This window comes from Amblyomma americanum, chromosome 4, assembly GCF_052857255.1.
Source record: "Amblyomma americanum isolate KBUSLIRL-KWMA chromosome 4, ASM5285725v1, whole genome shotgun sequence".
NCBI classification, from domain to species: domain Eukaryota; kingdom Metazoa; phylum Arthropoda; class Arachnida; order Ixodida; family Ixodidae; genus Amblyomma; species Amblyomma americanum.
The window spans coordinates 220,707,533-220,733,147 of record NC_135500.1 but is presented as its reverse complement, the minus strand read 5'-3'; the positions used below and the strand labels follow the sequence as shown (position 1 = coordinate 220,733,147).

Below are 25,615 nucleotides of genomic sequence, written 5' to 3'. Positions count from 1 at the left end.
AGTTAAGAAGGCACGTATTTTGTGCACACACATACAAATACCACAGGTGAAACCATGGGCTTGCCTTGTTTGTAAGGAAACGCTTGCTAGCCACAGATGGCAGACGCAGCACTCGTTGCAAAGCTTCAGTGACCTGAAGGCCAGCAGGCAAGCGAAGTGGCTTCAAAACTGGTGCTTCGGTATCCAGTTTGAACACCTGCGATATTAAAGCACCAAAAGATGATTTAAAAAGAACACAATTCATAATAAAGAATGCAATGTCCTCCCTTTGTAAGGGACTGATCTGCAGTATTTTCAAATTAAGGAATAAATATCATCTCATGTTGCAGAACACCTCCATATACGGCATTCAATTCAAACTTGTGATATGATGACTTTTTTTTTATACACCGACTGCTAGCATTTTACTGTGTGTACAAGCTCATGAGGAAATACTTCTCATTTCAGCACCAATAAGTTCACCACAGGCAGCAAAGAAATTCATCCCAGCCATTTTTTTTGTGCGCAGGTATAGAGCACATAATGCTGTCCTAACAAAAGAAAACCTGCCCTTAAGGGGGACACTGGTCTTAGACCTATTTTCCTTCTTCTTAGTCCATTCCTAATGAAACTGTATCAAATTGCTCAGATTTTTTTAATGATTTCAAATATGAAATTGCTTTTTAGATTAATTTTTTAGTTCCTAAGATAATTATTTTAATTAGTCATTTATTAGTACCTCGGTACAAAAAAAAGTGGCTCAATAAAAAAGAATCTTTAACCTATGGCTACATAGTATGGTGAGTAAAGAGTGCAATAATCACAGCAGTTTTTTTCATTTTACCCTCATTAGTAATTTTATGGCACTTAGAATAGCAGCATTCAAAGTGTGAATATCATGCATAGATAAACTTTGCAAAATTATAAATTCTTGAAGCGTGATTGAACAATTGTGCTTCGATTAGTGCATACATTGTGCCTTCAGCTTCCATCAGCAAACAATATGACATGTCTATCTGTCCTAGACGTTGAGATATTGACGTACTAAGACAGCCAGGTGTCGAAAATTTTCATGGTGTTAAATCGCCTGCTCCTGCACAAATTGAGCCTACACAGTGATCTAAATTTAATATTATGGTCAAAATACAAATTTCCTCGAGGAGAAAACTGGTAGAGTTGAAGAATAATAGCTATAGGCTCCCAAAATGTCATGTTTAAAAAATTGATTTTTGGGTCATTTTTTGGTTCGAAAGACCAGTGTCCCCCCTTAACAGCTCTTCTTGAAGAAATGAAAAAGCAATGCGAGAACTGAATTCTGATATTCTCTACAGAAGCACTGTTCTGATCTCATAAGGGCTCGTGAAGTGCACTATTTGAAGTCAATTTAAGACACAAAGCTGTACACCACAGAAGCATATACTAGTGAACATGCCTCCAACCAAAAACAAGATGCAGTCGAACTCACCCCTGGTCAAAACAGCCAATTCAAAGCAAACTGACTCTGGCACTAAATACAAATTAGCTGGCTTTCATTTCTGAGCAGGAGAAACCAGCATAGCCCCCAGTTCAAACTGTATTCCACTGTGCACATTTCTGTAGCGGCTGCAAAACTGGCAAATAGCACAACGCTGTGCACCTTGCGTGGCATGTCTCCGAGCACAGACTCCAAGTCGAGGTCAACAGGGTCCCTCTTGCCAGCAGCACTGTCTTCCTTGAGGACAACACGACCATCTCCCGTGACTTCACCCACAATGCAGACTGGACAGCGCTCCCGTGCCGCGATACGCAGCAGTGCATCCTTGTCTTCTGGCCGCACCAAAATGGCGTCGCTCTCCTGGTATTCGGCACCCCACAGCTCCATTGTGGTAATGGTTGGGTCACCCAGCTGAAATTTCTTGCTCCAGATCACAGCTCCAGCAGGCTCCACTATCTCCTTCAGCACGTTGCCTGCAGGCAATGCATTGCTACATGACTTCAGGTATTCAGAATTCAGAAAAAGAGAGAAAAATGAATGTGCCGCTACACCTCTTCAGGCACAACTGGTCATTTCGTGGCTATACCTACATTTTCTGCGGCTATTCATTTCATGTATATTTATTCCTAGTCGAAATCAAGAGGAAGAAATGGGCTTGGGCAGGGCATGGAATACTAGGGCAAGATAACCGCTGGTCCTTAAGGGTAACGGAGTGGATTCCAAGAGAAGGCAAGCGCAGCAGGGGGCGGCAGGAGGTTAGGTGGGCGGTTGAGATTAAAAAGTTTGCGGGGATACGGTGGCCGCAGCTGGGAAAGGGCAGGGTTAATTGGAGAGACATGGGAGAGGCCTTTGCCCTGCAGTGGGCGTGGCTGATGATGATGATGATGATGACAGCCACGACTAAGAGCTCAGTTTATCACAGCACTGGTGGCAAGCTTCAAATTGAGATTTTGTAGTTGTGTTGCAGGGTTTGCATTTAACGAACTCCTTCAAAACTCTACCTCCAAACATTTCGTGCTAAAGAATCACTGTCCATAAATCAGTAATGAGCTAATGGTGCAACACATCAAAATCTGCTTCTGACATGTATACCTTGCATGGTAGTTCCTCTGGCTGGCAGAAAAGGCAGTTATAAAAACAGCTACAAGCGATGCTGACAATTCTGCATTAATTTAGGAGAGCTGGCATGCAAAACTGCAGTGATAAATTTAACTGTAAGTGCAGAAGGCAACATCTCCAAAAATGCCAAGGGCGTTTCATTATCCTACATTCAGCCAAGCAAAACAAATGAAGATGAACATAATACACTCTTCATAAACTTAATTATGCTGTACAGAGAGGTAAACAAAAGTTGTATTTAACTCGACAACCGTACAAGATAAAGTGCCAGAGCCAAACAAGAAGCATAGTATCAGTAGTTTCTTTTTCTCATTGCATAATCAACAGGCAGTTCTTCAAGCAATGGTGTAATATTTTTCATTGAAGCATACAAATTATTCAATAAAATGCAGAATACAAACTAGCACATTGCATTAACAACTTTATATATGCACATGGTCAAATAAGCATGTCTACCAGGGTGTCAACTGATTCTCACAGTTTGCAGTGTTTCAAGTAGCTGAAAAATGAACACTAGGAGCAAAAGAGATAAAAAACAAAGCACGCAACACTGACCATTGCCTCCAGCACCTTGGTCATGAATGCTGCGAATGGGGTTCTTGAGTGCTCCACACTCAACACAGGCTCGCACCAGGCGGTGTAATTTTTGCTCCATCTCGGCATCACCACGCTGCACAGCTCCAAAGTCCAGTTCAGCCTCTTGGTCTCCCTGCACAGTCACCGAGGAGGCCGCACCACCACCCACTCCAATGCGGTACACAGGCCCACCAATCTTGACCACCAGCATGCCTGAAAGGGTGCACACCAAAGAGGAAATTCCCTTTCAACTAATCATTGCAAGGCCAACATCTCGCATTAAAGAGTGCCTCCTCCTAGTCACGCGTCATTGTGTGAGTTCCAGTTACCTGGTTCGAACCTCTACTATGAATAGAATGTACTCCAACCTGCCAACAAATTGCTTCTTTTATCTGTGTCATTTTGCCTATTCAAACCAATGACTACAGCTGTTGTCCATCTCACTAGGAATTTCAGACCCATAAATGATAGTTCGAAAAGCACTTCCATTCTTTTTATATTGGTCAGTGACAACATCTTCACTTTTAGCCCCTTCATGCAACACCACTTACTAACAGTTTGCAGTTAGCTGTACTTATACATCGTAATCCAAGATTTATACAGACAGTACGTTCAGATTTTTTAATATATTAAGACTGTTTCAAAGAATTCCCAGGACCAAACTAGGAAAACACTTCAGGTGGAAAACTGCATGGCAAGAGGCAACCCGAGAGAATGCAGAACTAGCTCCCATGGCATTACTTTTCATGCAACTTAAAAAGTCCATATGCTGATCACAAGAAAAAAAAGAAAAATGAAGAAACAGAAAGAAGAAAATGTAATCATTGCTTCTGGGCACTAAAAATATAACTGTCTACATTAGTTGTTCGAGGAGGAAAGGAGTGCAGTGCTTGTTTTTCTCACAATAAAAAGTTTGCATTTTCAACGTTGTCATTTACTTTAGCAGGGAGCCACAAAAGCAAAGAAGCCTGTTTTCAATAGCACTGCAAATACACACCTTTTTCAGGCTTGTCTTTGGTGATCTGATCGCCATCGATGCTGCCAATTCCGCCAGAAAACATGATCGGCTTGATCCATTCACGCCGCTCTCCGTTGGGAAGGACCATTCCGAAGGAGCGCGAGAAGCCAGAGAGCACAGGCTCGCCAAACTTGTTGCCGTAGTCAGACGCCCCATTGCTGGCCTCAACAGCAATTTCCAAAGGTGGAGCAAAGTTTATGGGGTACTCCTGACGTTCTTCCCAGGGTAGATCATATCCTGGGCAAACCGGGTATGGAGCTGCACTTAATCCCACTGGACACAAGGCAGGAAGGCTGCATAATGCTTGACAACTATGGTCACAATATATCAGCAAGAAGAAAAACAAAATAAGCTGCTACGTTTGGTTCACAGAGAGAGTGTTCCCAAGAGGCAAATGCTACTATAGTCAGGTACAAGTCAAGAAAGAAAGCAGATTTCCCCTGTCAAAGGACCCCCTTCCAGCCAGTGGCATTTAAAAGAGTATACTGAGGCGGCCAGTTGGTCAGACATATTATAAACAAAAACGTAGCATATGGACGGGACGAAGAAGGGCGAAGACAGGACCGTCCTGTCTTCGCCCTTCTTCGTCCCGTCCATATGCTACATTTCTGTTTATATTACAGCCCATGGCGTCAGCCAATTTTCATGAACCTGCTGGCGTGACAATGCAGGGAGTGGGTATAGTCCTCTCCCTACATTGTCACGCTAGCAGGGTCATGAGAATCGGCCGACGCCATTGGCTGGAAGAGGGTTCTTTGATGGGGAAAGGCTGCTTCGTTCTTGAGTTGCATCTGACTCTGGACTGCTGCACATGGACAAGGTTAAAAGCAAAAATGAATTTACTAGAGAAACACCAAAGAGACAGTGTTCATAAAGCAGTTAAACCTAATGCAACAAATACATTCTGGTTAGATCTAAATTTCCAAAATTCTTCTTTAGGAATCAAACAACAAAATCATTTAGCTCTGTGCAGAAATTGTAATTTAGACTGGGAATGCATAAGAGCGCATTTAATTTATCAGTCAAATGTACATACATCTCTCACAGAACATATTAAAAAGCAATAAAGAGAGCCCAAAAACATATTATTCAAACATAGTCACGTATAGCTGCTATTACCCTCATTTACACAGACCTCTTCAATGATGGGAGCCTATTGTAGAGACTAAAACTTTCCATGTCATGAACACCTGTTTTACAATCGAAATCTGGTGCTTGGGCAAAACTTGTGGAGCCCCATGCATTTTTGTCACATTAATAGTGTTGAAGTGATCAGATATCTGACTCTGCTTTGTGAAAGTTTTGATGCTCTTTGCAGCTTCAAATGGGAAAATTGAAGCCGAGGGGCCTCAGTGATAGTCTTTTATTTCTTTTTTTGAAACAGTCTGCATGGGCTTGATACAAATCATTGAAGTCAGATATGTGCACCATGTTAATGCCTAACACGCACCCCGCCAGCTCAGCAGAGCAAGCCAGTCATTGCAGCTATGTTCCATCCTGACAACATTGCAGCCTGCCCTGCTAATTATTTATGAACTGCAACTGGTAAATTCCAGCCTGAAACGTTCACTCGACTTGCCCAACAAGCAAACACCAGCATCAAATATAGCATAACCACAATTTCAGAGCTAAAATGCTTAAACAAGTAAGGCAAACAGCAGCTTAGCGTAACATAATGTGCTAGTCAAATGCTCCTTTCATTAATGGGGCATTGAGGACAATTTTTTTTTTGGCATATTAATGCTTATCCAGTAGCAAAAGACATTTATTTGAGAAAACTGCGTTTAGAAATGTCCCTATCACTCAATTAAAAACCGACGATCACCGTTTTGAAGAGAATGGCAGTAATAACCTCTGAAATCAGCGCCCAAAAACCTGTGTCAAGGCGCTGCAGTTTGCTTTCAAAACTGGTCAGTGATGGCAACACCTTTAGATTCAATTCTGGGCCTTTCCCAGCTTGTAAAAGCTCCGCTTTCCGTGAACAGCATCTTTGTTGTTAGAGTGCGGTAATTCCTCAGTGTTCCTTTAGGCTTTTCTACGGTGTTAACAACTGTCGCATATATCTGTAACATAAAATGTAAACAACAGGAAGATACGGCACCAAAAGCGCCAAGAAATGGCCTGGGCCAAACAGAGAATGAGCCACGCAAGCCTGTAAGCTATGAGCAATCTTCTAAGCAATGCATGTCTTAGAAAGCACATGCTGGAGCTAAAGCTGAAGCGAGCCTCCATTACCAACTATACAAGTGTACTTGCATGCACTATATTATTAATTATTACTTTATTTTCATTTATATCCTGCTTGTCTACCAGTGACACTGCCTTGCGACCCCATCCAGTCCTTTCTAAATGATTCGCTGCTAACCAGGAATGTGAAGGTTGCCAAAGCAATAGCCAGCCGTTCCAGCAATCTCATGAGCTCCTCGACCAGCAGCATGAACATCACGGATTCGTCCACCTGTTCCTGTAGTCGCTCCACTAAATGGTGCAACACCTGGAAAAACAAACAAAAACATTCCATCACCTTGCATACAAAGAGCATTTTCCAGGAGAAAGCAATACAGTTCTGATTTCGCATGACAAAAACATGGTGGTGAAGGACTGCAGATAAGTTTCAACAATACTGTGCCTCTCAGTATGCACCAGAATCTCACACAAGAGTGCATGCACAATTTGCCCTCACTGAAATACAGCTGCAGTGGTTAGGAATCGAGCTCCTGTGATGCAGAATGACATTGCAACAGAGCCTATGCTTAAGTTGGCTATGTTTATGCAACAGAAACGCATTTGTGCTATCACTATGCAAATCTAAAATGATAAAAGGTTAGGTAGAAAGTACTTACCGGTGGGGAAATTGTGTGTCTCTGCAGTGAAGATGATGTGACGCTCAGCCTCACAAACTGTGAATGCACTGCCTGCCATTGTGTCCTTAGGCTGCAGTGCTGCAACCTTGTAGCCCCGAATGGCACTACGCACAGAAAACAGGGCATGACTTGAAATTTCAAAGTTACAAACACGTTTCCAGCAATAAAGCTGCACTGCAGGAATTAAACCTTCCTAATTCTTACAAGAATGCAGCACACAAAAAGAAAAGCCCAGCCTCATGGCTATAAACAAGTGGAAGTTAATTGCAATTATTTTATTATCAGAAACCAGCTTTGCCTTAATAGGTTTGTACGGAAACTTTGGACAAACAAAAGAGATAAGATTAATGCCTTCATTACTCGGATACAAGAAGAATAGTTGACAGTCAGGTCAAATGAACAAGTTTCAAATATTGACATGTACACACGGCGTCAAAAGTTTAGAGGGCACATGATTCACTGAAAAACGCTGTTGCCATATAGCCTTGGCGCAGGGCCCAAAAATAACAGGTGGTCTGCCGTGTTCATGCACTGCTGCACTTTTTCATTGCAGGCTACATGCAATGGCTAGGACAAACTTCAGCTTTTTCCTGACTCAGATGACCAGGAAATTTTTTACACCAAGTGTATGTGGGCTATATCAAGATATCTAGCACTATGTGTGGTTGGTATGAAATAACTCTAATAAAGGAATACTAATATGTAAAAAAAACTTAAGTCAATGAAGCAATTTCTTCCAGAAACCACTATGTGATGCGATAGCCCACCAGAACCAACAGGTCAGTTATGGCATGACGTCATTTTAATGAGAAATTCTCCAATGGCACAGCCAACTGCAAAGAGTAACTGTTGCGGTCCCAGAGGTAGGGTACACAACCAATGCTGCCAATGCACACAAACAACGTATTCCAATGCAAGCTGATTAGCGCTCACCTGCTGTTGTCTGAGAATTTGATAACATTGTTGTCATTGCTGGTGTTCTGGGTGGCCGTAATCAAGGAGAAGAGAGAGTGCGGCACCTCCTTGCCATCAACCACCAGGCGACCCTTGAAGAACCAGTGCCGACTGTGCTCGCTGCATATGTTGAAAAAGTGGTGAGATAATGAGAGAAGCACTACCACACAGCATTGGGACATGCCGCTAGGAATGAAAGAGGAAGTAAGGAAAGCCTTAGGAGCAATGCAAAGGGGAAAAGCATCTGGTGAGTATCAGGTAACAGCAGATGTGTGGAAGGATGGAGGGGAGATTGTGCTAGAAAAACTAGCCATCCTGCATGCGCAATGCCTCATGGCCTAGGACATACCAGAAGCTTGGAAGAACACTAATTAAATCACCTTGATCCAGGAGAGAGGAGACATCAAGGGCTTGAAAAATTAGATGAATCAGCTTACTATCTATTGCCTACAAGGTATTTAAGGAGGTAATCGCTAATAGAGTTAGGACTAACATTAGACTTTCACTCTAAGAATAAGGCAGCCATTCGTAAAGGTAACTTGACGATAGACCACATTTACACCATCAATCAAGTGATAGAGAAATGCGCACAATATAACCAACCCCTATATATAGCCTTCATAGGTTACGAGAAAGCACTTGACTCAGTCGAAACATTAGCAGACATGCAGGCATTGTAGAATCAGGGTGTAGAACATCATTATGCAAAAATACTGGATGATATCTAGAATGGCTGCACAGCTGCCATAGTCCTCCATAAAGTCAGCAAAAAAACGAGAGAGCCCTGCAGAGACTGCATTGGAGAAATGCGAAAGCATTAGTGTTTGCTGCGACGTTGGTGGCTCCCAGTCGACTTTGGTAGCTCTTGTCCATATGACGTCATACGGAATGTTCTAGAACAATTTGAAGACCTGCACACCATCCTACTTCTCAGACATTGACATTCAGGGCTCCGTTTTTTGCTTCACTCTAATTGGTTGTAGATGTGACGTCATCAGACATATGGGATGATTTCACACCCCTATGACGTCACATGGTCTCACTAGTTAGCTCCATTAAATACTCTCATTAATCACTGTCTGCAATTACCTTTATTAATCACCTCATTTTTCTACTATCATTAATTAATGCCATTAATTCATTACATTCATGTTATTATACTTACTAATTAGGGACACTAATTAGTGGCAAATGTTAATGGCCAATGACTGACACAATATTGTTTAATCACTGACTTTATGTACTTCATCACACCACTGTTGCTTCCATGTTTTGCAGACACATTTTGCGGACACTTCCTTGCCAACATAGCCTAGTAATGCTTTCGCATTAATAAAATTCCAATAAGGGAGGGTGTCAGGCAGGGAGACACGATCTCGCCGATGCTATTCTCCGTTCGTTTATAGGCGGTATTCTGAGGCCTGGATTGGGAGCAGTTGGGGATAAGAGTTAATGGAGAACACCTAAATAATCTGTGATTCGCTGATGAAATTGGCTTGCTGAGTCACTCAGGAGGTGAACTGAAAATCATGATCAATGAGTTAGACAGGCAGAGCAGAACGGTGGGTCTAAAAATTAACATGCAGAAAACCAAAGTAATATTCAACAGTCTAGAAAGGGAGCAGCAGTTCACAATTGGAAGCGAGGATCTCGAAGTGGTAAAGGAATACAACTACTTAGGGCAGGTAGTGACCGCTGATTCGGATCATGAGAGGGAAATAACTAGATGGATAAGATTGGGGTGGAGCGCATGTGGCAGGTTTTCTCGGATCATGAATGGCAGTTTACCAATATCCCTCAAGAGAAAAAGTGTACAACAGCTGTATCTTACCGGTACTCACCTACAGGGCAGAAACGTGGAGGCTAACAAAAAGAGTTCAGCTTAAGTTAAGGACAACGCAGCGAGCCATGGAAAGAAAAATGATAGGTGTAACGTTAAGAGATCGGAAGCGGGCAGAGTGGGTGAGGGAACAAACGCGGGTTAATGATATCTTAGTAGAAATTATGAGGAAGAAATGGGCTTGGGCAGGGCATGCAATGCGAAGATAACCTATTATCCTTAAGGGTAATGGACTGGATTCCAAGGGAGGCGAAACGTAGCAGGGGGCAGCAGAAAGTTAGGAGGGCGGACGAGATTAAGAAGTTTGCGGGGATATAGTAGCCGCAGCTTGCACAGAACAGGGTTAATTGGAGAGACATGAGACAGGCCTTTGCCCTGCAGTGGGTGTAGTCAGGCTGCCGCTGTTGATGATGATCGAGAGCGCCTAATAACAAGGAATTAATGCATGACTGCCATATTATTCATGACATAGGGTGTAATTAATTAAAGAATTAATTAAAGAGAACAATCGTGGCTAGCAAGAAAGCAACCTCATTGCAGCGTTTGAACATATGTGAAACACGAAGGTTTTTACGTACGCATGTAGATATGTTGAAGGAAAGTAAATGGCCCAAAAATGAGAATTGTAGCGGCACTATCGCCATCAGCAGTGCTGTGCCGCCTCGGCTCGTGACATGCGCTCGCACGTGGCCCCACGTAGCCAGCGTAGCGGCGTGCCACGTGCGGCGTAGAATAAAATGCAGTTGATTCCTGGCTCCCAGCCTGTTCGCTTCATCCGCGTCACGCTCCGTTAATTTGTAAGGGACTAAGTCTCTGTCCCTCTACAAGAATCAAGGTATGAGAATTGGCAAAGCAGTTGATTGCCTTCAAGAAGCATGCACTTCTGCCAGTTGTATGGTAGAATACTACATACGCTAACCCCATGAATTTAACGTTACCCACATAATAAATACCCCCGTATAGTGTGTCAGCAGTCACAGTTGGCACGTGGCTACATAAAATGACAGTTTAAACATTACGCCTTGGCTAGGTGGAAGGATACATCACATGACAAAGCTGATATACAATACAATGTGACACAACATGTTCCAAGGGCAGCTGCTGAAAACAGGGCAGGAGCATAGCTTAGAAATGTCACCTCAGAAGTATGTACCAATGTTCATGTTTAGTTTCTATTTGGCAATAACCTTTATTTTTGGACTTTTTTTTCAGGTAAACTTTTATAAGCAGCAAATTTCGTCTAAAAGAAAACTGAGCAGCTATTTAAATTTTCCCAGAAGTGACAGGTACCATCTTGAGACGAGGCACAGTAATACAGAGGACTTAATGAAGATTTTAACAGGGCCAAAGCAATGAAAGCTAATCACTATTTTTGGCGCAAATCTGGATCGAGACTTTAAAGAGACGAATTTTGACTTCAGGTCACAATTTCATGTCAGAAGATTCCATACATGCTCGATGGCCACAATGCAAACATTTTTTTAATTTTCTAGAAGACATGTTGAACAGAATAACAGCAGAACTTGTACTGATATCGTGCTGGCTGACACAGGATATGACCAAAGGCCAATGCATCTAAGAAAGGAGTTAAACATGCAAGTAAAAACAGCACGTACAAAAGAAAGAAAGGAATAAGCTAAATACTACACTAGAGCTCTAGTGTAATTTATGGTTTAACTTAAATGACAGACAATGCATTAGCTTTTAAGTTAGAATTCAATTAAAAAACGGTTGACAAACTTTAAATGTGTGGTTCATACCTATTAGACTGAGCCAAGTCAAAGCACTCAACAGTGGTTGGGTTCCTCTTAAGCTTGTTCTTGAACAAATCCGTGTAAAAGTCCAAATCCCAGTTATCAAATGAGAGCCCTAAAAATAAAAATTAATATTCACTGATACATGCATATCATGAGCAGTCACTTTTAACGGTCCAACTATGAAATGAGCACAGAAAAGGCTTAAAGAAATTGCGAACTGATGGCCATAAATTACACAGTACTACCTGCACGCACAATTAGATGCGACAGAAATATTGACCAGCAACTATAAAAACATTCTTGTGGTGTCAGGAATACAGCCTCATAAAGTAAAAGAGAATGGCTAGGCCTCACTGCAATAATAAAGCAAGCAATGAAAGATTATTCATGCACTTTAGAGAAACATTCACAGCGAAGTGGCATTTATACGGCCTTACTTATAGACAGTTGCAGCCTTTGACCAGGACCAATTCTAACAATAAATAAAAGGAGGAAAATTTTCACAGAAGCAAAACGTTTTCCCACTGCTACATTATAAGCCAGGGAATGTTATTTGAAAATTAATTCTTAACAAATCACAAGCCATTAACTAGTGCCACACACACAAATAAAGGCATACTTACCCAATTGAGCACTGACTTGTTCTAAGGCTGCCCTTCCATGCTGAAGTACATCTACTTCTTCCCAGGAATGGGTACTAGCAGGCAGCTCAAAAGTGGTCACGGGAGTCAAGTAGCGAGTCTCTGTCATTCGATCGTGAAGCACATCGACCACCTGGTCAAAAAAAGTGATCCATTTCAGGCTATGCATACCCCATAACCACTATTATTCCAACTTCTTCCCTTGAACATTTCACGCAAAGCAAAAATCTCAACAAAACATGCGACATTCGCCTAGAAACAAGGGCGCAGAAGTTATTTGGTGTGCAATTCAAGATAAAAGTGAAAAATGTGAGATGGGATGGGAGAACAGAAAACAGTGATCTCTTCTAAACTGCACTGGGTTACACAAATAATTCTCACAAAAAAGATTGCAGAGCCCTAAAGCTAAGCACACACTCCAAGAAGTAGGCAGACTGGTGCTAAAAAGCATTCCTGCGTGAGTTAGCCCAATGGGTTATCCCACCAGTGATGCCCACATCCATCTATAGTAAAAGTTCATAAGACAAATACAACCTTAAAGAAGTGAACCACCCCCTTTCAGGTGCACATATGATCAGTAATTACAACAAACTTTTTTTTCCAAGTGTGCAATAATGTATTCATTCTTGATAAAGAAAACCAGCACATGGGCATAGCAATAATGAACAAGGTAGTAAGGCAAGAACACAGCCCCACATTCTTACTGTCCCATTTTGCATGAAAGAAAGTGACACATGCAGAAACTGCCTCTCTCCTTCAGACAAGAGTTTCATTCAAAATTGGACAAGCTGTAGAATACATACTTTGTTCTCAGCCTTTTCAGAGAGCACATAGTCCTTTCTAAACTTTATTAGATAGCGTGTTGAGCGTTCAATGCGATCAATGCAGTCAAGTCCAATAGTTTGGCAGATGGCAACGGACTGCGTTGAAGAAGGTGTTGAGAAGTTAAGTCTGAAAGAACAATGATGTTGGAATGTCATGCACTATTGCAGGAATCCAGGTCAACTGAATACAGTTATAGTCAACACAGCAAAGAGGTCAGGTGGCTAGAAGCACATTAGACTGGTTATGTGGGACAGTGCTAGGAAACACTGCCTCCCTCATTTCTCCCCATGTTCTGACTGTCATGTCTGTTAATGTAAACTGTCAAAAGGACAAGTTGAGGGAAAGGCAGGTTGTCAGCCCAAGAAGTGCACATCTACATTGGTCACCAATTGACTATGCTAAAAAAGCAGCAAAGTTTGGTGCTAAATAATTATCACTGACAGTAATGAGCTACAGACATATGAAAAGTGCTGTAAAAGGGATATGTCTCCATAAATGGGATCAACACAAATTCATAACAGCCATATAACAGCATCAATTGTAGATAGCCTGTCTGCTACTCGCTGCTGCTGTAGCTGGCCAGCTTGCATGGTCATCTCACGAGAAACCCCTCGCTGAACAAAGTGTGTGCAAGGCTCATCAGAATACATGACAGTCACCTCACCTTGGGCCAATTTCAACAACAACGCCCGCTGCAGTCTTCCGTTGCTCTTGGAGGTTCGTGCACTGGCTCAGGTGAACCCTGAAGCCAGGGGTGAGGAGCCAAGTCAGGCGCCTCTGCTGCTCCTGACTGAGAGCTTCCTGGCCCTGCAGCTGCACGTAGTAGCAGTACTCGGCCAGCAACCCTTCAGCTGCAGCCTGGCCCAGGGCGACATTGATGGCAGCCAACTTGCCCTTCAGGGCACTTTCCGAAAGGGCAGGAGATTGGTAGAAGCGTAGGATAGCCATGACTTCTCTGTTGGGGAAATGCAGAAGCCGACCAGGAATCTTTCGCACAATGGTGCTTGTATGAAGAAATTTCTGCCTTCGTCAGCTTTTGCTAAGCTGCCAGCCAAATGCAATTACCACACTTGTACACAATCTCTGTGGCCTGCATCACCAATGAAAAAAAAGTCGTCTATAATTCATGATCACTCCAACTTATGCTAATCTGCTGTCATTTCATACCCAAAACAAGATGCTCACCATTCTTCGGTACCTTGCATGGCTGAAACAAACTCAATGTTTACATGGTGCATGATTATCCCATGTTTTCAGATGCAGAACTTTGCTTGGTACATTGCAGAAAAATGATCAACCATGTTTGGTAAAGAAATTGGTGCCTGCAGTAATAGGATACTTAGATTCACTAAAATCCATATGTAGATGCGCCCAAAGATTGGCAAATGAATCAAAAGCAATGACGAACTCAACAGCAACAAATCTAACATGCACGCTGTTCAACCTAAACTGTGGAAAATTGGAGGCACCCATAGGAAAAGTAAATACAATTTCTGCAGAGAAGGATGCTAGTTAAATACGACTAAAGAACAAACTGACAAATGCCTTTTAAAGGATTCCTTCCAGCTTCCAGCTAATGGTCTTGACCTATACTAATCATATCACAGTCAACTGCTCTGCACCTGCTAGAGTGCACCCCATTGTGGCTGGAGCAGGTGCACAGCAACACTAGGTTGATGCCATTAGTTGGTGGGCCTCCTGTGTTGGGTATTTGGCACTTCATTTTTGAGCTGTAGAAACTTGCGATAGATGCTGACTGACACTGCCTCCCCACTTAGAAGACAGTTTGCAAACAGCATGAACACAGAACTGGAACCACAACTGCAACAAGAGGATTTATTTGCTAACAAGGCACCAAAGAGCATCTTAATTGTAAAAAATGGTCAGTGGCATATATTATAAAGAGTGTGTATATATTTCTCTCTGCCAACAGTAAGCACAATAAGTAGAAAATTTACAAATGCTCGTACAAAAGGTCAACCATAATTTTAGCAACATTAATTTTGCTGGCGCGCACAGTCAGGCGGAACATGCGAGCCTCCAAGTTGGGCTCCAGCCGCATGAGGCACCCAATCTGTTGGCTGCGTGTGCACACGATGCCAGCACAGACATAGTTGCTGGGATTTGGGTCGATGCCCTCAAGCAGCTGCATGCCAAATCCTTCCAACTTTGATCGGATGGCAGCAGCTTCCATAGGAAAACGTGCCCGGAAAACTTTCTGTTCCTCTTGCTGCGGCCCTGCAAGGTTTTTCCAGCGAGCAAAAAAACTCTCGGCATTCATGACTGTCGGCTCAAAAAATTTGTTCATAAAGACTGGAAGCTTGAGAGAGACAGACTGAGCACTGCCAACATAAAGGAAATGAACTAAAAGTTCTGGAGGTTCCTGGAATTCTTGAAGGCACTCAACGCTGACAATCTGTTGAACTTGGGAGCCAGCATCAATTACTTTTTCCACTGGCTTGGCCTGTACGCAAAGCCTGGATGCTTGGTCACCACGGCAGGACACGGTAGATACTACACCCTGAAGCTGAAAGGTGCTCTTGTTGCCATAGAAGAGGCTCAGACGACCAAGGTTCTGCTTGAACTCTGCCCTAACGCCAACTTGAAGAATGTCATTCTCAAACAGGACACCAGCATTTCGTATTGCCATCTTTCTAAGTCCGTCTTCAATGCTGGTAGGTGCAGCAACAGGCTGGGGTGGCTCTTCTGATGTTTGTGCGTTGAGTCCCAACAGGTCGGCCTCCAGACCACCACCATTTGTGACGGGCAGCTTCATACTGCTGCTATCAGTAGATCGTGGTGGGGTAGGTGGCGGAGCAGCTTCGTTCGTTACTTCTTTAAGGCCAGGTTTTCTACGCTTGAGCATTGCAAGTATAGAGGATTCTCTCTCGGGGAAAGGAGGCATCTCTTCCAGCACAGTGGCTAGCACATCAGGTGTAGTGATACGGCTCAGACCAAGATACTCAACAGAGCGCTGCTGTAGCTCTGCATCGGCACATCGAAGATTGTTGTCACTCTGCAGTACCTGCTGTATTTCAGCTTTTATTTCTGGGAACAGGTTGACAAACTTAATGTAAGTAGTGAGCAAAAGGGCCCGTGTTGGAGCGCTGCAGAGGTGGTACTTGGAATGAAGCAGGTGGAACTGAACTGCCGGTGCAGAGCGCTGGTCTCCTGCAACTAGGTTGCCAAACTCTCCGAGAATGTAGCCAGCAACTTTGACCATATTCTCATGGCAGGCTGGTGCCTGAAGTGCCTGGAAGCAAACTTTGGCTGCATAGCCTTGAACGTCCTCTCGGTTGGCTACGATCTGAACCACACGGTACCAGACTTCCTCACTGACATGATCACCAGCCACGCGAATCAGGTTGAGCACTACGTCGACATACCACGCGTAGTCTGACGCATACTTCTCAGCCAGGATAGCTACCTTGAGCACCATCTCCTCGCGAATGGCATAGTCGGCTGTCTCGAGGTAAGTCAACATTTCACCTACAATCAGCTGCGCGTTGGTGCGGTCGCACATGGCGTAGAGTAGATCCACCGCCTTCTGCCTAACACTGACGTCACGCTCCATCTTGAGGGCGGCCACCACGGTGTCCTGGTGCTTCTTGACGGCCTCGTGCGACGAGTCCGATGTGGCGAGCAGGCACAGCCCTTCGAGGGCCATGTAGCGCAGGTTGGTCTCCCGGTGCTGGAGGAACTGGCCAAGCTGGCTGCAGGCGCGAATGAGCAGGTGCGGCTCGGGCAGCGCTCCCAGCCGGTCCATGTGCAGGATGAGCGAGATGGCTTCGAACAGCACGGCGTGGCGCGCATTGGAGTGCTGCACCTTCTTGGACTTGGCTGGCTCCTGGGCCCGGTTCAGCAGAGACTCGAGGCACTCGTTCAGCCTGCCGCGCACGCTGGGCTCGTCGGGAGGCGGGTAGTTCTGCAGCAGTCTCAGCAGCTTCATGCACAGCCACGGGGCCGGCACGAAGTAGTAGGTGTAGTCCTGCAGGTCCGTGTACGAGGCGTTCACGATCCGGCTCAGCCGCGACACGGCCAGAGGGACGCAACCCCTGTACTCGTCCGGGTTCTTCTTGACAAGAGCGTCGATGAGGCTCACCGAGGCCGTGACGACGCCCAGGTGCTGGTCGTTGAGCAGGTGTATGATGCGCGACGTCCACTCGCCCCCCGGCACCACGTCGGGCAGCGTACGCAGGAGGCGCAGCAGGCACAGCGCCGCGCTCTGCTTCACCTGGTCCATGGTGTCGGGCGACACCAACAGTTTGGGAATGTCGCGGCCGAACGCCTCTGCCATCTCCACGTTGCCCATGTTGGCGACGCACTGGAGAGCGAGGTTCGCGTGCACCGGGTTTCGAGACGCCAAGTCGTTCTTGATGGACTGCACGATAAGGCGCATCAGTTCGTCCTTGGCGTTCATGAGCACCAGGATGAAGAGGTAGCCGATCTGCTTCTCGGAGTATTTGTTAGAGCTGAGCAGGTTCACTGCTTCCATGTGACCAAAGTCGATGTCGTGACCCAGAAGGAAGATGAACAGCAGCTTGCAGATGTACTTCTTCTTCTGGTAACCGTCCAGGGTCTTGTCCCCCTTGAACTTGGACCTAATGTTGGCCAGCTCCTTGTTGATTCGCTTCGTTTCGGCCTCCTTGCTCTTGCAGTTGCGGATGTCGGAAATAAACACGGCCAGGCCCCGCATCCCGTCCCCCTTTGCCGGCGGCATCGTGACTTTTCTTGTACTACGCCGAACAAACTGTGGACGCGGCTGCCCCCGAGGAATCCTCCCGTCAGATTAGCACGACTTGACGGCACCCGAGTACGACTCGCCGCAAAACATACCGCAAGAGCACTGCTGCACGAAGCCGCGACTGGCTGCGAGCACACCCCTCAAACCGCCCCTCCGTGGGAGGAATGCAGTCACGTGTCTGACGCGACCATGGCGGCCCAATGGGGTCGCTGCCATTTCGGTATTAAATGATTAAACGCACGCGGGGCAATTTGTGCTTCACGGCTGTCTTAAACGAAAAGCGTGTTTGTCTTTCGTTCCCAGCGTAGTTCCGATTAAACTTGGTCCCACGCTAATACCAGAGTGCAGTTTCGGTAGCTTTTAAAACCGGGAACTATTTGATTACGCGACAGATAAGCAACTGCAAATAAAGATATCGCATTTCGGACGTCCCGTTACCCCAGCTGGGACCCTTCACCACGCGCGTTCCGCCAGCGCGTTAAAAATGCGGCAATAACTTTTCGGAACGTGTCTCGCGCGATTTGTCTAGCAGCACCACTAGCCATAATGCCCACCTGCTGCTGCTTACATAAGCGAGAGCTCACCTTTCCTCCAGTCGTATTGCTCGCAAGACCCGACTCGACTGGCTCGGCTTCGTCGGACGAGACGGAAGGTTTTGCCCGGCCTTGATCTGACCGCCGCCGGCAGCGCAGATAGCAGCGACTGCGTCTGGAGCCTCCTCCTCACCACTTGCACGATAACGTCTTCCTCGGGGTGCTTCCGAGGCTAGCCTTGCACTTCTACGGCCACACACACGATTGCCGGCCAGACGACGAAATCACGCCATGCCGGATCTTATCAGACAACAGCGAGTCTGAGTGAACAACCGCAAAACTGAAAGTAACTTCTCGGACGTAGAACAGCTGGCGTACCTAACAGCGAACGTTTTAGTGAATTTTTCGTACACACTATTCCGCCATATCACACAAAACAAAGCTGTGTCTAACCACTAGAATTTTTTTTTCTTTCGCCAAATACTGGGAAATAGTTCGCTAATGCGAATTAAAAGTCGCGGTTTCTGTAGCGTCCATGGGTTGGTTCACTAAAGCCCGACTTTCTAATGAACTGTTTCAATGAACGAAATTTACTGAAATTAGGTGTTAGGAAAAAAATTGCCCTGCCTTAGTGTTTTAATATGGCAACAGAATGAAGCAATCATGATTTTAGAGTGAACAAGTCACCCCATCGCCTCAAACGGAACATGAAAAAGTCCACAGTGTACAGGTGAAACAATTAGTTTTACTTTGCCAACAACTATAAAACAAACCAGTAGAAGACAGCAGAAAATATACAGCAATGTACAATGCAAGGAAGCATTAGTTGGCAGAACAAACAAAATGTACAGCAAAAGCATGGCAGTAAAAATTGTGGCGCCCCGCGCCAATTGCTCTTCTTAAGTTAGTCCATCAAACACGAGCTGCTGTACCCCCCAAAACTAAGTCCACTGGCAAAAAAAGCCACCAACCTGACAGCTTACAATTTCACTCACAAGGCTTAAGAAGCAGTGCAGTATAGGCATGACTGCACAGCTTGCCAAGAACCAAAAAAATGTGCAAGTTTTCAAGAGCTATTTCTTCCTGGTGCTCTTTAACCACAAGAGAATGAAAAAAAAAAAAAGGACTGCTCCCTAACCAACGCTGCAAATGAAATTGTTCTCGGGTGCTGAGGCCACAGCTGTCAAAAAGGACAACACCTAGTCCCAATCAAATAAATATAGGAGGTGTTCCCCAACATGGCCAAGGGGAAAAATAAAATGCAACTTGGGAACTCGGTGCTTTACTGTAAGGCAGGCCCTCTCTCAGTAGCCAAGCCACATGAAAGGCTCTGCTGCATGCTAGGGCAGCCTTGACACAAAAGCTTGAGCAGTAATGGCACAAAATACTCGCTGCCGACTGGGCGCACTGTACAGGTCCACATCCTTCGCCACAGGAAGAAGAAGAATAAAAAAAAAATTCTAGCATGTTCAATGTATTCCGTCCAGCAAGAGCACGATGCACTGTCCACTGCACCACGCACTTTCTCAGGAGCCACAGGCAGTCCGTCCAGAGTAAAAGTCCCTCAGGAAAGGCAGCGAAGCATTGCCACCAAGCTCCCCGACACCACGACGTCTCACTGCCACGAGGAGCATTCCTCCAAAAAATGAAGCCGAAGGCTCAACAGCCACACTTCGACGGCACACAAGCGAGGCTGTTCTTTGGCACTTGGCTGGGATGAGAGGAGGAATGTGCTTCACTTGGGCTCATCGAAGTCCAGCACAAGCAGCTTTGTCTCCTCGGTACCGTTCCGTGACCCCACGGCGCATACTAGCTTGGTCGAGGAAGCCCGCAGGCGCCACACCACACCTCCCGAGCCTCCAGACTCTAGGGCTACCAGATTGCGAAGAAATTCGCCCGTGCGCAGGTCCCACAGTTTCACGGTGCCATCGTCTGATGAGGTGACCACAAATTTAGAGTTGAACTGGAGGCAGGTAACAGCACTCTGGTGCTTGTGGGTACCTGAAATGGAGAAACAGACTTGTTAGAGGCAACGCTCGACATTTCTGCTCTCAATGGCAACAAGCACGAAGTGAAAAGGCAAGCTTTTTCTTTTTGCATAAACCTTTACTACCCACAAAAGAGAGACTACGAGGCGTACTGCCTATCCACGGAAGTACCAGACAGCGACTGAAACAAAAGTGCACACACAGACATAAAAGGGGCACCTGTTTTTGGTACTATGTATTTCCTATGAAAAGAGTGTTCTTCCGAAAAACCATGGAAGCATGACGATTTCAAAATAGTTTAAAAAGAAAACTTGACACATCATTTGCTGCAAAATCCACTATGCAAAACCGAGCATTTAATAACCAAAGGAGCTCTGTGTAGCAGCTCGGCAGCTCCAGAAACAACTGTCAGAGAAAAGCGCGCAGTCATGTTGATAATGCACCGATGGCAACAGCCACCACCTCTGCTGCTCCATGGACGGTGCCACTAGTCACGGGGCAGAAAGGGGACCAGGCGTGCCTACACCTTCCCGTACGCACCCTTCTTGTGGTCTGCCCAGCAGTCGTCATCCTAGGAAACTAAACTTTGCTTGCCTCACAGGGATCGTTGGCAGAGAAATCATGCGAAGTATAAAACAACCAACCATGCAGACTTGCACACTCATTTACACAAGCTACTGGCTAGTGGCTCTATTTCAGAGTTTAGGCTGGCAAGATTTTGAGGATGACTAATTTCGTTGAGACGAGAAGTGCAAGAGATACAACACATATGTAACAGATTTTGAGGTTTGCCAGTGAAAAAGTTTCACTGTAACACCAAATGCTCAGCTGCTGTCCCAGTCAAGCATTGTGAACCAAAGGCTGCTCTAAACACGAGTGGCCCAAAATTGGCACCCACCAGCCAGAGTTTGCAGGCACTGGCCAGTTAGGATGTCCCAGACTTTGACTGTGGAGTCAGCGTTGCCGGACACCAGAATGTTGTTTCGCAGTTCCATGCCCGACGTGAGCGACTGGTGGCCCATGAGCTGGTGCCGGCAGGCACCTGTTTCTACGTCCCACACTCGGATCGACGTGTCGAGGGAGCCACTCACCACGTGCACCCCATCAAACTGGAGAGAGTACACTCTGTTCGTGTGACCCTGCACAAGCAAAGAAGTCCAAGCACTTGGTGAATGTGCACGTCACACAAAAACACTGTAAAGGCCAGTCCAACAACACTGCCAACCCTGGGGTAGAACAGTATAATTTGCAATGTGGTATGCCACTCATACACTCAAGCTATGCACAGCTGCCACAAAAATAAATATGAAGCACACTTTGCCATTTGAACAGCTTCTAGGGTTGCACGCTTCTAGGGTTGCACATACCGTTTATTTATTATTTACAATACTATCAGTCCTATTCAGGACTGAGATAGGAGTGGGGTGGTTACATAAATAGTACACTCAAAATAGTAAACTGCCCCCTCCACCCCCCCCCCCCCCCAAAAAAAGAATAAATTGCACATGAAGTACAGTCATGACCCCCCCAAAAAAATTCATAAACAACATATGTACAAGTGCTAAGTGAGCAATTCAATTAAGAGAGAGGAGAATTCTTCATCGCTCTGTGCACATACAATATTATTGGGCAGTTTACTCAAGTCTCGCACTGTTTGGGCGAAAAAGAATACTTCATGCAGTCCTTTGAAAATATTTTTTCTTCTACATACTTGAAATTCTCTATGCGCGTTATTCGGGAAATGGACACCATTATACAGCCCCGCTGTTACGTTCCTCACTGCTGCGGTTTCCCGGCTGTTACGTCGTTTTCATCCGGTCCAGGCATGGCTCCCATAGGATTCAATGTATTGGGAACCCCGCTGTTACGTTGTAGCTGTGAGGACGTTCCCGCATGACACGTCGCAACCTGGCGCCCCAAACCCGCCAAGGCAATGCACGCCAACCGCCATTTTGACTTCTGACGAGTCTTGGCCAGGCTTGGTTACGGAACTGGCTGCAAGAAGCCGCACGCAAGTTGGAGAGGCCGCCACTATATGGCCATCCCTCTCGTGAATGTCGAACCATGGTCGCCATGGTCGAGCTTGTAACCACGATCTTTGCGTATTTAGATGGCGTCGCGCAAGCAGAAGGAGCTTCCTCTTCAGGAAAAGCTGGACATACTAATTGCACTAGAGAACTTGAAGCATTCCTACAGGAAGTGCATCAGGAAGCACTGCCTCGCGCATATTATCATGGAGAGCAGCCTACGACCATTTCAGTACTTGACGCTATGCGCTCCATCGCTTCACCATGGACTGCAGTGAGTGCGTCAACAGCTTCGCACGGTGTGGCTTTCGCACAGACGAGGAAGTGGAAACTGCTACAGGAGCTGAAGAGTCGGAAGCAGCCTCTTGTGATCAAGAGCTACCTGAGGCTATGAATGCACTGGGTGCCACGGGAGTCACATACGACGACTATGTAGCCGTGGATGCTGACGTTGGAGTGCCAAAGCATCACAGGGATCGTTGCGAACTCGGTCGCGAGTGAAGCCGCTGACTGCGATGACGAGGAGCACGAGCAGCCGCAGGGAGATGGCAGATCCGAGCTTTGGAGAAGCCGTGGCGGCTCTGAACCCCCTCTGCAGGTACATCACAACTCAAAGTGGCGCTGACAGCAATAGGGCCTTCCAGGCTATTGAGAAACATGTGGCGCTTTCCAGCGAGCGAAAGAAACGGCAATCCACCATTCTCGACTTTTTCAAGTTGTAAGATCACTTTGTGGAAATAAATTGTTTCAAGTCAAAGCTGCACTGTTTTCACTCATTTTCAGAGCTTTTCTCACTGTTACATTTTCCCAGCTGTTATGTTGTTGTTTTTTTCCCCGGTCCGGTCAAAAGTGTATGAACGGGGTTCCACAGTATACTGTTGTTAATAAATCAGGACTAGGTTATTCATGATGGAATAGAAAAGGATTAAGCGTTCGTGCTTAAGGGTGGACAAGTTTGATTTACCATAAAGCGGACAAACTGAATCCTTTTTTCGATATACCAAGAAGATAAGTCGGAGTGCACGTCTTTGCACTAATTATAAATCCGATATCAGTACTGAATGTGCGGATCCCACAGCTCACAGGCGCAATCCAACATTGGGCGCAACCAACATCAGCTTTGTCTCATTCGTTCTATTCTCATTCGTTTGTTTTATGTAGACTAATTTTTTTTCTAATGCGCCCTCAATTGTAACATGCGCCTGTTTCTCATGGTCAGGAATGCCTTCAATTGTAATTCGCACCAGATTTTCATGCCTGGATAAAGAAAAGCAACTTCTTTTCCCTTGGAACAACTCACCCTTATTGCAATCGCTCTGATGTCACAGTCAAGACAACGGTGTCACCACCTCAATTGCTTTCCTGGTAGAAGCCTCTTTGCCTCTGAAGCAAACAAAAATCTGCTCTTTTCATAAAGTCCAGCACCTGCTGGCTTCGAACTCCACCAGTGTTAGGCCTTTCTGCCTCGCCAGTTGCATAGCACTTCTATTTCTGGGAACCCCCCTTTGGAGTCTATTTGCTTGTGAAAATCAAGTTCCTTGGCTCCTGCCAAAACTACACACAAGTCTCAGGAACATCAAGCGCACGTGAAGCCACCAGATTGTAACTTGAAGTTTTTTCAACCTCAATCAGCTTTTTTTAAACTTTACATTACAGGCAACTCTGCCCGTCGTCACAACAGAGGCTTCCATGTTCACTCAACTCGCACGCTAGTCCAGGTTGGAACACTGCTGATGGGCCACCTCAGATGCTTACGAGTGTTGCTGGCAGTTTCATTTCTATACTCTATTCTAACATGCATGTCATACTAAGGCGGCCCACTACGTTGCAGAGGTCGATGTGACCAGCGTGGAGCTCCGCTACTTCCCCCCAAACGCAACGTCCGTGGTTCAGCCCTTGGATCAAGGGATAATTAATAGCGTGAAGTGCGCATACAAGCGTCGAGTCGACAGAGTTCTCCTCAACCTGGAGCTGAAGCGCGAGACAAAAATAGATATTTTTATGGCGGTTGAGATGGTGGCGGCGGCTTGGAGAGCACTGAGGCCGTCGATAATTGTCAACTGCTTCAGGACTGCCGGTTTCGGTACATTAGGCCCTGAAACTGCCGAAGCTGGTCCAGACTGCGCGAGCGCCGTGCACGAGGATGAAGATGCCTGGAACACCTTCGCTCAGTGGATGAAGTGCCCACAGGCATAAGTTTCTCAGACTACGTGAACGCCGACGCAAACGCAAGTCACAACGGAAGTTTTGACTGATGCCGATATGTGCGGCTTGTAGGAAGCGCGGAGGGAGTGACGGCTGAAGACGCTGCCGACGACCCTGCAGGTGCCGAAGCTCCCGTGCCGACACCAGGTCAGGTGATGGATGCTCTCGATCTGCTGCGACATTTTGCCGGCGCACACGAGGGAACGGAAGACGCGCTGGACGCACTTCAGACCTACGAGAAATCGGTGCGGCCGTTGCTCACAAAGCGAACGCAGGCAAAGATCACCGACTTCTTTGGCGGAAAATAAATTTGTAGTCCCTCGGGCCTTTCATGTCGAGTAAGAATTTTTGTTGTTTCTTTTCACACGCGCTAGCGGCGCCGGTCGTGGTGTGTTGGCGCTACCCACTCGAAAGTAGCGCGGGGGGTCATGACGATGACCATACGGACCCCCAAAGATTGCGCTAGTTGTACGATTACCAACTTTGACGCCAATTTGTCATTAGCTGTGTGGCTTGCCGTCCCGTCGGCGGTATTTAGGCAAGATTGTTGCGCCGCTAGCCGAACCGTCCTTTGGGTCGGTGCTACCGGCGTGAATTCGTCACGCGCGAGTGCGACGAAAAGTGAAAATGGTACGTGCTAACCGATACGACCGCGATAAGCAGGTACGGTTATGCGGATGCAAAATGCATTATGTTCAATGGGTGCTCAGTCGGGACTTGACTTTACTACTTTTCAAACGAAAGTACTGTTTAAGCGGGTACGTTTTTAACGAGGTTTACTGTAATCGAATGTACTGAATTATGTGCCCAAGAAATGCCTCATTCAATTTAACGAAGTTCTCAATTTAACGAAATAATTCACGGCTCCCCTCAACTTCGTTAAATCGAGTTTTAACTGTATTTTCAACCAGCACAGGCGATGCACATTACATGTATTTCTGGATATTTTCTATTTGTAAATAGTGTATAATGCCACCTTCCTCCTAACCTATCTTTTCTCCCCCTCTTTCTTTCCCCTTCTCTCTTCTCAGCTCAGGCGCTGCGGTGGTTAGCAACATCTTTTTACTTTTG

General features: G+C 45.7%; 3 protein-coding genes across 3 annotated transcripts in view; all 3 read right to left on the bottom strand.

The window, feature by feature from the left end:
- Pfas (phosphoribosylformylglycinamidine synthase) overlaps positions 1-18,765 on the bottom strand; it is a 59,101-nt gene extending 40,336 nt beyond the window's left edge. Inside the window, exons 1-12 of the mRNA XM_077663557.1 lie at positions 18,376-18,765; positions 13,712-14,002; positions 13,026-13,173; positions 12,205-12,355; positions 11,585-11,693; positions 7,964-8,104; positions 7,010-7,134; positions 6,532-6,660; positions 4,146-4,403; positions 3,128-3,361; positions 1,616-1,926; positions 65-196 (exon numbers count right to left, since the gene is read on the bottom strand). Coding sequence (XP_077519683.1) covers positions 65-196; positions 1,616-1,926; positions 3,128-3,361; positions 4,146-4,403; positions 6,532-6,660; positions 7,010-7,134; positions 7,964-8,104; positions 11,585-11,693; positions 12,205-12,355; positions 13,026-13,173; positions 13,712-13,995 — 2,022 coding nt within the window. The 5' untranslated portion in view covers positions 13,996-14,002; positions 18,376-18,765. The remainder of the gene's footprint in view (positions 1-64; positions 197-1,615; positions 1,927-3,127; positions 3,362-4,145; positions 4,404-6,531; positions 6,661-7,009; positions 7,135-7,963; positions 8,105-11,584; positions 11,694-12,204; positions 12,356-13,025; positions 13,174-13,711; positions 14,003-18,375) is intronic.
- AP-2alpha (adaptor protein complex 2, subunit alpha) lies at positions 14,858-18,337 on the bottom strand. The gene has a single exon (XM_077663558.1). It carries the CDS (start codon positions 17,765-17,767, stop codon positions 15,002-15,004), a length of 2,766 nt encoding a protein of 921 aa, XP_077519684.1. The 5' UTR covers positions 17,768-18,337; the 3' UTR covers positions 14,858-15,001.
- Positions 18,766-19,050: 285 nt separating the features above from the next.
- Positions 19,051-25,615, bottom strand: part of LOC144129419 (F-box/WD repeat-containing protein 7-like) — a 42,083-nt gene continuing 35,518 nt past the window's right edge. The window contains exons 10-11 of the mRNA XM_077663560.1: positions 21,211-21,451; positions 19,051-20,325 (exon numbers count right to left, since the gene is read on the bottom strand). Of these exons, the coding sequence (XP_077519686.1) occupies positions 20,060-20,325; positions 21,211-21,451 (507 nt within the window). The 3' untranslated portion in view covers positions 19,051-20,059. The remainder of the gene's footprint in view (positions 20,326-21,210; positions 21,452-25,615) is intronic.

Excerpts from the sequence above, each read along its gene's own strand:
- AP-2alpha (XM_077663558.1), bottom strand. The coding sequence starts at position 17,767 with ATGCCGCCGGCAAAGGGGGACGGGATGCGGGGCCTGGCCGTGTTTATT.